Source organism: Ipomoea nil, unplaced genomic scaffold (genome assembly GCF_001879475.1).
Source record: "Ipomoea nil cultivar Tokyo-kokei standard unplaced genomic scaffold, Asagao_1.1 scaffold1834, whole genome shotgun sequence".
NCBI lineage: Eukaryota > Viridiplantae > Streptophyta > Magnoliopsida > Solanales > Convolvulaceae > Ipomoea > Ipomoea nil.
This window is the reverse complement of record NW_017618262.1, coordinates 1,778,121-1,793,090: the sequence shown is the minus strand read 5'-3', so window position 1 is coordinate 1,793,090 and position 14,970 is coordinate 1,778,121. Positions and strand designations below refer to the sequence as shown.

The window sequence follows — 14,970 nt, the reverse complement described above, 5'->3', positions numbered from 1 at the left end:
TTTCAGCACTTTGAAGGACATACTATCAATTCAATGGGATTCTTTTGAGATCAAACTTCCAGACCATAAAACATTATATTATTGCTAGCTACCAAATTAATTAATTAAAACAAGAATGTTTAATAATATTAATGGGCTGAATGACTCTCAGCTCCCATGCTCCTCTTTTGTTTGGTTGCCCAGGTTTCCCTCCAACCAATAGCCAGAAGATTAATCCTCTGTCCTGACAGTCAGCACACTAAGCGGTAGGGATTGGCCAAATGACTTTTTTTTTTAATCAAATTGTTTCAAAATGGCAGTGTAATATAATAATGATGAAGAGAAGTTTTAAAATGGCATGCATGAAGAAGTCCCTTAGCTTTTTCATTGATTTCAGCTACCTACTCAATCAGCCTTGGGTCCATTCATTTACTACCAAAGTCAGGCAACTTGCCTTGCCTTTAAATTTGCCTTATCAATTTCTTCCTCTCTCACTATTCTCACACTCAGCTCCCATTTCCATCTCTATACTACTAGCTGTACTGTGCATGCTAATAGCAGCTTAGTTTTACTTTAATGGCGCATCCTCAACTTCTTATCACCTCACTTCTCATTACGCTGGCTCTCGCCGCCACCGTCAACATCTCCGCTTCCTATGTCCTCAAGGGCTCTGTCTCCTGCATGGACTGCAATGCCCACCATGATCTCTCAGGTTCTTTTATTACCATTATTTCGATATCATCTTATTAGGATCAAACGTTTATCACTATGTCAAAAGTTATAGTTCAGCTTGTAGTGGAGGCACAAGACTTGCTTTTGTAGGTCTTTGCCTAACAATCTTTTTAACACTTGGTGCTGCTGGACTTGGTCTATCACCGGCCTTAGCTCTACAATTCCCCTAATACCTAGCTAGTAGCTACTGGCCTTAATTGCTGAAACTCATGACTTAACTCTGATACCACTTATTAGATCAAGGGTTTATTATTACGCTAAACCTTATAGTTTGTAGCGAAAAAGAAACTTTATTTCTTTATATCGTCACATTTTCTGGTCCTTCAGGGCCTCAGCCCAACACAACTAATTCAGAATTATGGTACTAATATAATACGTACTAACGTTGTTTATATTATATTGCGTAGGAATCAGGGTCTCGGTGAAGTGTAGCCACGAGAAGAAACTGGGCATGGCGATTACGGAAGAAGACGGCAGCTTTGACACAAGTGTGGCCTCAAACCCACCGCCTCCCGGCGGCTGCAGTGCCAAGATCCTCGGAGCCACCCAACAGCTCTACGTTCCAAAAACCGAGGAATCTAAGATCGTGGAAGCACATGGACACTACACAACCTCGGAGGCTTTAAGGTTTTACACCAAATGCCCCAACAAAAAATGTGGATCTCCAGATTCGGGGCTGGGCTCGTCCAAGACCTTTCAAGTGCCGCCGATCCCCAGGGAATATGCTCCCACTGCTAGCTATATCTTACCTTTCTTTCCCATCATTGGCATACCCTAATTATTATGTATGCTGCCCGGCCTGTTACTTTGTTTTAATAATATGTAGTGCGGTTAAAACCGTTATTATACCTTAAACGAACTTCCATAATGATGTATTATATATGTGCGTGGCATAAATTAATTAGTTTAGTGTCATATATATATGTAACTTCTTCTTCCTATATGTGTGTACGTGCGAGTAAATGCACCGCTTTGCTATGTTCAATATAATTAAGGTATTATATTTCACGTTTTATTAATTGAAAATGCTTCTTATCCCTCTTATTATTATTTTTTTTTATTATAAGGAAGGAGATATCCTACATATACAAACTACTTGCCTCAACCGAGGTTCAAATCCATCACCTCCCACCTAGGAGAGCAACCCGATACCAGTGGACTACAAGCCACTTGGTTTCTTATCCCTCTTATTAATAGTACTAGTATTTTCTATGCGAAAAATAGATGTCCAGTACTCTATATTAAAATCTTAGATTTATTTAAATTTTAGATATTTAATAATAATAATAATAATAATAATAATAATAATAATAATAATAATAATAATAATAATGTAAATCATTTTGTTAAGGATCTTGTGGTTTAGTGGTACCAAGTTACTCTTTTATATAGGAGGTTGTGGGTTTGAGCCTTACTGGAGATGGTTATAACAATATGAGTATTTTTTACCAAAATATTATATAGTACAACTCTAATAGCATAATGTGTGTGTGTGTATAAAGAAAAAGTAGCAGAAAAAACGGACATAATAAATTAAAGGTATAACCTACATTCATTTTTATTAGTTTTTAGATATATTTTCTTAATTGTCTTATGTAATCATGTCTTGAGATACAACAAGTGTGCCAAGTACCTTATGGTCTATCGGCATAATTGTTACCATTCTAAACGAAATGTTACTGGTTCAAGCCTAATCAAGTTGAGACTACCCGAACGAGTTGAGCTCACTGGTTTTGTAGACAGTTTTTGGGAGTAGATTGAAAGAGAGGACATATACAAATTAAAGTATTGAAATTTCAAAACCTTACTCAAGGGTATACACCAATCATTATTGCATGGACCATAAATAAAAAGTACATTTTTAATGTACTAAAGGTACATTATTTATATACTAAAAGTACATTATTTGAGGGTACATTAGAGGAAATTACACTTTTGGTCCTGTGACTATTGTGGTCTTGTTAATTTAAGTACGTGACTTTAAAAACTAACAATTTAGTCCCGTAACTATGCAATTTTTAACACATTTGGTCCTCCCGGCCAAATCACCGGTGAAGTGTTGCCGGAAAAACGTAAATATTTTTAAATTGTTTATTCTTGAGGGCAAAACAGTAAATTTAAGCAAGTAACTTTGGCATCATATTGTTCCGAAAAGAAACCCAGTGCAACCTTCATAGTATCGCCGACCTTTCCAAGCTTGCAAATGCTTTAACATAACGAAACTAATAATCAATTAAAATTGGTTTAAATGCATGCAGGACTTCTAAATTTTCTCAAAATCAATTAAATAAATTGGTTACAATTCCATGAGCTACTGAGTTCAACATCCCCTGTTTCCAAGCTTCTCGGCACGGCAATGAATTATATCCAAATATTGGTTCTCCCCGAATCTAAACAATGCATGGGGGGCTAGGGGGCAGCATTGCTTGAAACCATGATAAACCCCTAAATCTAACCACTATTTCGGAAAAAGCCGACAGAAATGGAAAATCCGGTGCTGTTCTTCGTGTACAGAGATCCAAATTCCTAGGAGAAAGAAATGCCGTCCGCCGCCAACGGAAGACTGCATAGGCCATTATTTTAGGCTGTGAAATTGACAACAGAATCGTAAGAGAACAGCGTACAACACTATTGCCTTACGCCCTTGTTTGCCTATTCAATGGTATGATCTGCGGCCGGTGTGCGGTGGCGATGGGTGAGTCCGGCGGACTCCGGGGGACTGACTAGTGAGTGGCGAGGACTGAGTTGTTGACTTCAGCTTAGGTTAGTCGCATGGGCGATGAATTAACTTAAATTATTGACCATTTTGCCCCTATAAATAAACAATTTAAAATCATTTACGTTTTTCCAGCAATATTTCACCGGCGATTTGGCCGGGAGGATCAAATGTGTCAAAAATTACATAGTTACGGGACTATATTGTTAGTTTTTAAAGTCACGTACTGAAATTAACAAGACATCAATAGTCGCAGGACCAAAAGTGTAATTTCCTCGGGTACATTATTTTAGTACTAAAAGTACATTATTTTATATATACTATCAAATAATGTACCTTTAGTATATTAAAAATGTACCCTATATTCATGGTCCACTCAAGTTGTATGGATCATGGTCCATACAATAATTTGCTGGTATTCACTGGATAAACTCTTTTCCTTGTAATACCCGACAAATCATACATGAGAAATAATCTGGCATAGACAAAAATCTCTACTTTCTTTGCCCTGGCCAGTGGGTAAAGTATGCCGTTTTAATTGGGATGACTTTGGCGTGATAAACATATGAATAATAAATGTTGTGTCTGGTAGGTTGGAGCAGCTAGCAGCTTAGCTGGGATAAATGGATAATGTGTAGTGCAATCAAGATATAGATCGACAATGCATTTAGTAATTACTTCAATGGTTGCAATTGATAGATGCAACTTTTTCGAATGTACATCTTGTACACTACACCACAAATTCATGACATTCTTCAATGCAATCACATCCACTTTATACTACAAAATAAAGGGATCTGATCTCTATGCCAAAACATCTCATCCAAACTCATATAAGGGAAACGTAGATACATAGTAACCATTCCATTTTTTGGTGGATAGAAATCTTCTTGGATTGTTTTATGTTAAAGAATTCTCAAAATTAATCAATTTCACATGGATCTTATTATCAATGGATCAATTTCATCTTGTAATGTATGTTACTTTATGTCTTTATGGGTACACATCACTGTGGTTCGCTTTCGGTTCCGAATCTAAAAAATTATTTTTAGTTTTAGTTTCATTTTAAAATTTAAATATTTGATATAACAATTTTTTAAAATTGCAAAATGGAAACAAAATACTTTTAAATATTTTAATTTGTTAAATAAATTATTGTTGTTATTATTATCATTATTGTTTTCAATAAATTATTATTATTATTATTATTATTATTATTATTATTATTATTCATCCAAGTTAGCAAAATATATTGAATGTGAGATTCTAATCACTTTTAACCTGAAATTACTTGTAATAACATGTCAAATTGGGTTGATTTCATATTTTTTTTTAATAAGTTCATGTATTTAATTAGAAAATTTTCTAGTTTGAAAACTTAATTACACTTTCATGAACAGTTCAAAGAGCCATGTTTGGTAAATGGATGTTAGCTGAAACATGTTAGCTGTTAGTTGTTATCTGTTAGCTGATTGGGTTAATTAGAGAATATAATTAGTTGATAACATTAGCTGATTCTAGAAAGGTGTTTGGTAAATTAGTTGTTTGGTATAATTTCTTTTCTCAAAAAGTTAATTGAAAAAGTTGCTTTGAGCGACTTTTTAAATTTTAGCATTTTGGAGTTACAAAAAGCTAATTAACTAAATACTTATATTAATTTTTTAACCAAATCAAACAACTAATAGTGATCAAATAAGTTAAAATTAACCTATAGACTAATTATTTTACCATGGCCAAAGACTTATTTGGTTATTTATCCCAAATAAATATGATAGTTGCAATTGGAATAAAAGCATATAAATATTTTCGGCATTTGGCACTTCAGCACTTGGGCTGTAGTGGGCATTCTTCATTTCTTTTAAAACTTTATGCAGACCAACAGATCAGACACGCCATGCTGGTCGCCTGCTCCTGGCCCAACTTTTGGATTTTATATTCATGTACCTTGTACGGACATATACTCTATGTGTAAGTTATGTCATGAAACACGAAATATCTGATTTGTTCCCTCAATTATTTAAGATTTCACTATTTTAATTTTTGATTTTTAAACTTGTTTAATTTTATCTCTAATTATGTAATTGTTAATTAAAATGATCTTAATCATGATTATTTTAGATAAAAATTATATAATTTAACATAAAATTGAATAAATTTGAAAGTTAGAAACCAAAATGTTGAAATCATACTTGAGAAATTAAATTGGATATTAACTCTGTTATGAAATATGCATGTTGTGCGGGCATGTGACACACTTTTATAACTGGTCATGGATGTAATGCTTTATCATTTTACATAATGAATTTTTACAAAATACTATGAAAATTTATAATATGAATTTGAAATTATATAACGTCTTACATGCATATATTTGAAACTTAATAAGTTAGTATTCACGAGTATAGTTTTGTATTGAATTGTGTTGCTTGACTACATGATTTTTGGATTGACTTTCAATTAAGTGAATGAAGTCCCGCGAATAAATTAAGAAGAGGCTACTGCTCCAGTGCAAATAAATCCAATAAGATTTTATTTTCATTTATTGCTGACTGGTTCAAAAGATATCACGGATGACGTCAACAACACAAAGAGTGAGTCATCAGGAATATAATGTAGCGCTGTTTAGGCAAACAAAACCGTGTGGAAATTTCCAAGCACCATCGATCGATCCATCACTCTCTCCTATCACTTCAATTCTTCTCCATTTTTTCTCCATTCACTCGTCTTCTCCCTCTCTATATATACTAACAAACATTTTGGAAATTTATATATGTTGATTGTATCCCAAGAAAACACATCCACCTGGCCTGAGAGAGAGAGAGAGGGAGAGAGAGACAACAATTAACGTTAAACGATCGAATTGAATACATACATATATACCTACGACGACGACGACGAGTAAGAAATGGGTGCAGAAATCTCACCGGGTTTCCGCTTCTACCCCACCGAAGAAGAGCTGGTTTCTTTCTACCTCCACACCAAACTGGAAGGCAACCGCCGTGACATCGACCGCGTCATCCCCGCTCTCAACATTTACGATCTCGAGCCCTGGCATCTTCCCAGTAAGCAAAACCAGACATTCATTCATTCATTCTATGTATGTATATATACATAATACATGGATTTTAATTTGTTAATATTGTTTTTTTTCAGGGCTTTCGGGGGAGCTGTGCGCCGGCGACATGGAGCAGTGGTTCTTCTTCGTGCCGAGACAAGAACGGGAGGCGCGCGGCGGGAGGCCTTGCCGGACCACCGCCACCGGCTACTGGAAGGCCACGGGGTCGCCCAGCTACGTCTACTCGTCGGGGAACAAGGTGATCGGAGTTAAGAAGAGCATGGTTTTCTACAATGGGAAGGCGCCCTGTGGAAGAAAGACGAAATGGAAGATGAATGAATATAGAGCCATCGAAGAAGTAGTAATGCCCACCTCCACTGTTCCAAAGGTACCTACAACATCTATTGATCAAACATTGAAAATTATTAAATTTTCGATAACCTGAAAGTAATCTTAAAAGTCGAAAGTAAAAAGTGATCGGAAATAGCAAAGGTTTTTCAAAATACCAAAAGTAGTGGAAACAAAGCTTTCAACTTGATTTAAGATTACTTTCATGTGGTCGGAAATTCCATAATTTCCAGTAGTGCATTAAACTCTGCAAACTTATAATTACACCTCGTACTTACCTAATCATAAACACCGCCGTATATATATATGCAGTTAAGGCATGAAATGAGTCTTTGCCGGATATACGTGATATCTGGGAGTTTCCGAGCGTTTGATCGACGGCCAATAGGAGCACCACAATCATCATTACAGAGAAGAGAAAGTGGAGAAGGAGGTGGTGGGAGTGGTTGCTCAAACATTAATATTAATATTATTAATGATGATGACAAAACCAAAACATTAATGGAGTTGGAAACGTCAAAAAAGAGTTCTTCGCCGCCGCCGCCGCTTAGTGCATCGCTTATGGATGAGCAGTGCGATGATGGTCGCATGAAAATGGAAAGCACCACCAACCTTAACCTATGTTCCATGGTCAAAAACGTTGAACCCATTTGTCATGACTGGATGGGAAAAGCTTAATTAATTGATATACTCATCACCGGCCAGTTGATGTTCGTTGACGACGTAGAAATCATGGGACATAATTCATTAGTATACGTAGTATTATTGAAGATCTAGTTAGAGGATTTCTTGGTCTTCGTTCGATCCCTTTTAGAATTAACATGATCAAATTAAAGCAACTAGAAGCTAGCTAGCTAGATCAAAATGATGATAACAGTCCTGGAATGTTATGAAGCTAGGTTTGATTATTATTGTATTCTATTATACATTTAGACTTGTATTGTATTTTTTCGATTTGACGACTACTATAAATATAATACTTTGTTATTATCCACTAATATGTATAACAATGTTCAATCATGATGTATCTTTGATAGTTCTAACATATATTCCCAAGCGTTCAGGGCAGACCACAGTGAGTGCAAGTGCCCCCTCCCCGACTCTATCCCACCTCACCCCATATATAGCCCTAGCAATTATATATATATATATATATATATATATTACATGTTTAGATTGAGAATTAAAGCATGTGCTTCATTTCAACTAAAAGTCTAAGCTGATAGTTGGATTGCATATTTATATATGCTCAAATACGTCCCCTCACGTGTGCAGACCAATTACTTTTTTATGGACTCCAAGCAACACGTGGACCCGTTTATACTCTCTTTGTCCCATTTTATGTGTCTAGTTCGGTTAACGAGACTTGACTGAAGTTATTTTTATTTCAATTTTTCATAATATTAAGTTTAGTATTAATATACAAAATTTATGTATTTAGAAATTACACTAAATGTACTATTGAACACAAAAAAATCAAATTTAAAAATAAGTAAAAAATAATGAAAAAAATAAGCAAGAAAGAGTTGGTTTGACCGATGAATAATAAGTATGACAAATAAAATGTGATAGAGGAGTATATTATATGGTCAAGACGCCCCTCACGTGTATGCGGGCCAATTACTTTTCTATGGGCTCCAAGCAACACGTGAACCATAGTCCGCACATTTATGTTTATATATTATATGCTCAACACGCCCCCTCAAATGTGCGGGCCAATTACTTTTCTATGGGCCAATTACCTTTGACATGGGATTGGCTCTATTCCAAATTAAACATGTACTCCATCTCAACTAAAAACCTATGTTGATAGTTGGATTGCACATTTATGTTTATATATTATATATACTAAACAAAGAGTATAAGTACAAAATACCTATAAAATTATAGGAAATTAAAGATGAGTTAGTCATAGGTATTAAGTTATGCAACTTTTGAAAGGTCTTGGATTGAATTTGCCCTTTGTAAGTTGGGTGTGGTGTACTATTGGTGTTTGCTTTCTTTTACCATATTAGGGTACGAGAAGCGAGAGATTTCATCTTTTGCATGTGAGCAATCAGTATCTATGTGCATATGAACTAACTAATTGATTAGGCGAGAAGATAAGTATTATGTGAGGACCATATAAAAACAAATAAATTAAAAGAATACCCATGCATAGGTATTTGTCTTGTTTTGATTGATAAGAGGCGTACCTACCGGATTGTTTTGGCATTATTGTAACATTTTCCCGTAATAAATGCGCTATATATATGCATGTAGGGTTTTAGCTAGTTACACGCCTTCGTTGAATATTCTGCATGCTTTAATGTCATCAGAAACAAGCAAAGCAAAACATTGGTGTAATTCATGTGAAGCCACAGGTGTGAAAACCGAAGTACTACGTTTATATATAGGTTGAAAGGTGCGTGTCTGAATAAAAGGTATGGTATGAACATATATATATATATTGTCGTTTAAGAACAACGCATGTCACGTTGGGTTACTTCTTTGGTAATGTGATCGCCGCCGTCATGCGATCACCCACCAACGTTGTCAAGATCGAAACTACCAATCAAATAAGGCATCCGTCTTCTCTTCAATATGTTAAACGTTAGTCTAGTAGTATGTTCATAAAACAACTGGTTAACTCTCGGGACATATAGACTAGTGGTTGAAAGGACAAATACGAGTAGGACGAAAGTCCAGCACCATGTGACTAGGAGATTGTTGGACAATTCTTTTGATGAACTGTCACTAAACTAAAAAAGAAAGAAGAGAAGGAACTTGGAGTTGACGCCTACATAACGGATTGCTTGCTTACCAAGCCATCCTGGCTTTTCGCTCCTCTCCTTACAGTCGAGTGGCTTTGACTCATGCAGTTAGATTATTATTCTTGAAAAAAAATTATTTCAAAATAACCAAAATAATATTAGTCGTCAATTAATTTTTTTTAATCTGTATATAAAAACTTAACAAGTAAACCAATTACTCCGTATAATTTTTCTATATCAACCCATCCAAAGAATTTTAATTAATCGATAAGTTAATTGGATTAACCAAAATTTTTGAATCATAACTAAAATTCTTTAAAACAATTAACAAAATTAAAAAATTAATCGAATTTTCAACGAAATTAATTGAAACGTTGCAAAAGTGATAGATAAAGATTCAAATCAAGTTGCAGTAAAAGCTAATTAAACTGCAATAAGTGGGGTCGAAATAATTGAATAAATTAAAATGATTCTTTCACGTTTTGATAGAAACGTGCAGTGTAGCCGTGTTGGGTATTGTATTTTTTCACACAAAAAAAAAATACTTTTTTTTTTAAAACACAAAAAAAAAAAAATTAATAACTTAAATAAAAGATAATGGGTCAAACTTGTGTGACAGTGTCTCACGGATCCTTATCAGTAAGATAGATCAGGTCGAGTCCGATCAATATGCAAATGTCATACTTACATTTTCAAATGTAAAAGTATTATATTTTTCAAGTAATGTTGGCAAGTGTTTGTTACTTATAAGAAAAAATATAATACTTTTAAATCAAAATGTAAAAGTATTGCATTTTTTCATATAAGTAATAAATATTTTATTTCTAACTAGTATTATTTTTTTGTGCCTATAAGTATTACGTTTTCATCTTTACCCGACCTGATTTGTCTGCACGGTAAGACAATCTCACACAGGTTTTTGACAAAAATAATAACCAAATTTTGTTGGAAATAAGCACAAAATCCACCCTCCCATAGCAGTGCTTATATCATTGAAACATTCTCCAACTCCTCTCTTACATTTAAACTTATTATTCTTTTTAATTTTTTGTACAAATAAAATTATTTTATAAAATATTTTTTGTTTAAAAAAATATTTCATAAAAAATATATCATTAAATAACTTTATGTTTAAATAATAGCCATATTGATTTTTTTATAGCTTTTTTTTATAAACGCACAAATCCATTAAGTTACTTACAAAACAGTTCATCAAAGCCATTATTATAAGACCATCATGACATTATTGTGGATCCATCTAAATTATTGTTACAGGTTCTTCAATTTACTACTATAGATCCATCATATAATTATAGAAATAATATTTTGAGATAAAAAAAAAAATCAATATAGATTCATTTAATTAAAATATATCAACAATAAAAATTTAACAATATATATTTTATACACTGGTTTTATCTATTAAAAAAAAGGAAGAATAATTTGTAAGAACTAATGGTTAATCATACTGGTATATCTTTTTGATGAACTTGCAGTATATATAATGATATGACTGGACTACATTAGTCATGCACGTCAAAGTTATAACTCTTGAAATTCTAGGCAATAGCAGTATTAATTTCTCGGAGTTGGTTAAATTTCCACCAAGATTAGAGGAAGGTTGTCGTTATTAAAGACCACAAAGCAACAATGTTGTGGACCCACATCGCGGCCCGACAAAGTATTTAGGATGATGTAAATTACTGAAATTCAATATAATGACTTAGTAAACAGGTCAAATGATCTGTTCACTTTGAACATAATTTTCACACTGTTGTTATTGAGATTTAAACATTGATATTTTCTCTTAAATATTGTCTACTGAACCATTGATCTAATCTCGTGCTGGTACATAAACAACGTTATTTTAGTTTGTGTCAGTGTCGTCAAGACTTGGTCCTTTTTGTGTTCACATTTGACACTTCACATCGTTACTGAAGACTGAAGAGAAGTCCCAGGCCACCGTTGCCTTTCCCTTTCCGTATTCACGCGGAACGGAGCGACCCACTTTTCAAGTCCCGCATACGGAGAATCATGGTTCTCCCGATCACGATTCAATGGCGACAATCATATGATTCATTTCGGTGTCTCCTAAATATCCATCAGACTACTTCAATATTGTTCATTTTCATCAACATACTCTCCACCTTTCTTTATCTAAGCTTTTATATCATGTCATATACAACACACCCTCCCCATTACCACAGTACGAATGAGTCAATAATATTTTAATTCCACCCTAACCCTCCGATTAATGGAGTATAAACAAAATTGATCAAAATTGTCAATTTGCGAATAACTGAAATACCAAAAGTAAACACAACAATATCTAAAGAGTTAAGTCTGTTGGAGGTAACATGATATGTATACTAATAATATTATGGTATGGTTGAAAATATAGTCCATACTTGGAGGCTGAGAAACCAATCACCAAGATCGTGAGGATGACAAAACAATCCCGTTGCTACTACTTTGAGCGTCATGTTTAGGGTTAACGCATGTCATGATCGACCTTAGTTTCCAATGCTACACCATCATGTTAGCCTCGTTAGCAAATGACTCGACATGTCTCATGCTCCGATACTATAAATAGAACATGAACCCCTCAACCAACATATGAATTTGATTTCCTAGATTTAATACATATACTCCTCGATCACTATAGAGCCCACCAAATGTATTATTTATATCACTCTTTAATTGTACTAAGAAGTAAGAACTCAGCTATTAATAAATTATTAATTACTTATCTTTCTACATTGTACTCTCATCATTACACACATAGCATATGGGAATTAACGCTATTACTCCTATTAGAATCTATACTTGAAATATACCTCATGAATCAAATAAATCATTTTTTTTCAAATATTTATGTACAATGATTCTTTCTTTTTCATCTTCTTCACGCAAGAAATTGTTTTGGAAACAATTACGACAAAAATGTCAAATTAAATAATAGAGGGGGATATGGAGAAGCCATTTTGTCCCTTGTACAGAAGGCATCAAGTAGACTTAATCATATATATTGTCATCCACAAAGAATCATTCTTTACGCGGCAAAATTTGATAAGTTTAATTAATTTTGGTAATGATGAGCTGTAACTCACTAGCTAGCTACCTGATTAAATTAATACACATTTAATTAATTGATTAAAACCTGAATTCATATGAGCAGTCATTTTCCATTCATGCGGCGTGTGGACATGGACACCGGCCATAGCCCATACACCTTCATTTTTCCAAGCACGCACTTTGGAAAAATTTGCCAATTTCGTTTTCCTTTAAAGACCCAATATAATAATGCCTCAGTTTTGCTCTCATCAATGTAACCAAGACCGGTTCTACCCTCTTAATATTGTTCGCTATCATGACACAAATGAGAAAATTGTGTGAATAAGTCGAGTTGCTTGTGAGCTGTTGTGTGATCAAAGTTTGATTCAATTCAAGTTCAATCAAATTCATAATCACATCAAATTGTTAAGTAATCAACCCAAATTCAAGTTTAAAACATTTTGGTTCATGACGGGTCGAATCACTTGCGAATTGTGTTATATATATACACACTAGTTGTGATTATGCACCAATTCAAGTGTAATTGAATAGTGTCTAATTAAGAATAAAAAGTTAGTAAAATTAAATGATCAGATTAAATAAAGAAACATAAATCTTTTTGGATGATGAGAAAAATTCGCAATTACTATCTGAGGGTATGCACGGGTAAATCCTGCCTTATGGCTCTAGTTGGCAAAGGATCGCAAGTTGGTAAACCAAAATAGGTTCCCCATAGTTAACTGGCTCAAATCAAGAAAGTCAATAAACTACTCTGCTGGGAGCTAGTCGAACTTATAATCTTTTGGTTACCAAGACAACAATCTGAAACGCATAAATATTAGAGTTTGAAATTTTAATATTTGAAGATAAGAAATATTATTATTTAGCTTAATTTTTAAAAAGGAAATGCATTAAACATAGTATGTATATATTGTGCTTAAAAATAAAAAAAAAAAAAAAATAAAAAAAAAAAAAAAACTTTTAGCAAATACAATAAGCCAATGATGCACGTATTCTACATCAAATAAGATAAAAATGAAAAACAAAACAAACACATATCTATAACTATTTCAAGTTCAAACTCGATGAAGCCTGAGTCTGAATATAATTGACTTGATTCGTTTGCACCTCTATCTTACCTAGAGGGATGTCATCAATATAACTCAAATTTTTTATATAATTAAAATCTTGTTATGAATGTACACCTTTGTACTTACAAGTAAATTAGAGAAAGGAAAATAGAAAATGCAAGTGTTACGTTAATACTTATATATTTCTTCGATTCTTGAACATATAATGGGGAAAAAAAACAAGTAAATGTAGGCTTAATTACTATTTAAAAAAGTAGTATAAGTTAGTATTGAATTAGAATATATATTATTAAAAGTGTGTGCAATTAATTAGAATTGGGTCCTGCATTCAAAAAAATTAGAATTGGGTCCTAATGTAGTGGTCCACTGGTCCAAGCGCCAACTGCCGAATGGAGACATGGTAGCAGACTAGCAGTGGCGGTAGCATGTGTTTTGACGTTTGAAGGGTCAAGAACAGGTCCACAGCCACAGTCTCTTATTGTATCCACTAAGATTGCTATCCATAATAAGAAATACTTGCAAAAACATATATGTTTTTTTACATTATATATGTTCATACCACGTTGTCTACTTGAAGAATATTTAATTTCACCCGCACTGACTTAGCTCAATGATTTAGTGGGCAGTATTTGGGAGAAGAGACAAAGGTTCGAACCTTGGCGGCGACAGTGTGAGAATTATGTTCAAAATGGACAGATTCGTTGTGCTCACCGACATTTGACCCTATCTGCTGAACCATTAAATCACCGTGATTTACATCGTCTCACATGCTCTGTCGGATTTGGGATTCAACCTTTTGAGAGAAGAATATTTAATTTTCTTGTGTAACGATATTGACGAATTGGCTCACAAATATTATACATTTAAATCAACCCATATATATGAATATTTAAATTACTAGTCATAGCAGGCTTCAGGTAGAATTGGTTTTCAAAATATTAATTGATTTCATATTATCATGAAACCCAACTTTGAAAATAAGGATGTATAATGTACTATTAGTCAAATGAAATTTTCTGTTATGGAAAATTATTATATATAATATATGTTTACTCCTGGTATAACAGTTTAACAATAAATAAATTGGTGGAATCCACCACAATACATTCATATATATATATATATATATATATATATATATATATATATATATATATATATATATATATATATATATATATTTTATTATTTTTTTTTTTGGTTCCTGTGAGGTCAGATATTTCCGTGCGGTCAGTGCGGCAT

General features: G+C 33.5%; 2 protein-coding genes across 2 annotated transcripts; both read left to right on the top strand.

Annotated features, from left to right (window-relative positions):
* The first annotated feature begins 446 nt into the window (after nt 1-446).
* On the top strand, nt 447-1,714 carry LOC109192909. The gene is made up of 2 exons (XM_019343620.1): nt 447-691; nt 1,119-1,714. Exons 1-2 carry the CDS (start codon nt 556-558, stop codon nt 1,487-1,489), a joined length of 507 nt encoding a protein of 168 aa, XP_019199165.1. The 5' UTR covers nt 447-555; the 3' UTR covers nt 1,490-1,714.
* A 4,407-nt stretch (nt 1,715-6,121) lies between these two features.
* Nucleotides 6,122-7,824, top strand: LOC109192903 (NAC domain-containing protein 90). Its single transcript, XM_019343613.1, has 3 exons — nt 6,122-6,489; nt 6,581-6,870; nt 7,143-7,824. The coding sequence occupies exons 1-3, from the start codon at nt 6,333-6,335 to the stop codon at nt 7,506-7,508; spliced, it is 813 nt and encodes a 270-aa protein (XP_019199158.1). The 5' UTR covers nt 6,122-6,332; the 3' UTR covers nt 7,509-7,824.
* Nucleotides 7,825-14,970: the final 7,146 nt, after the last annotated feature.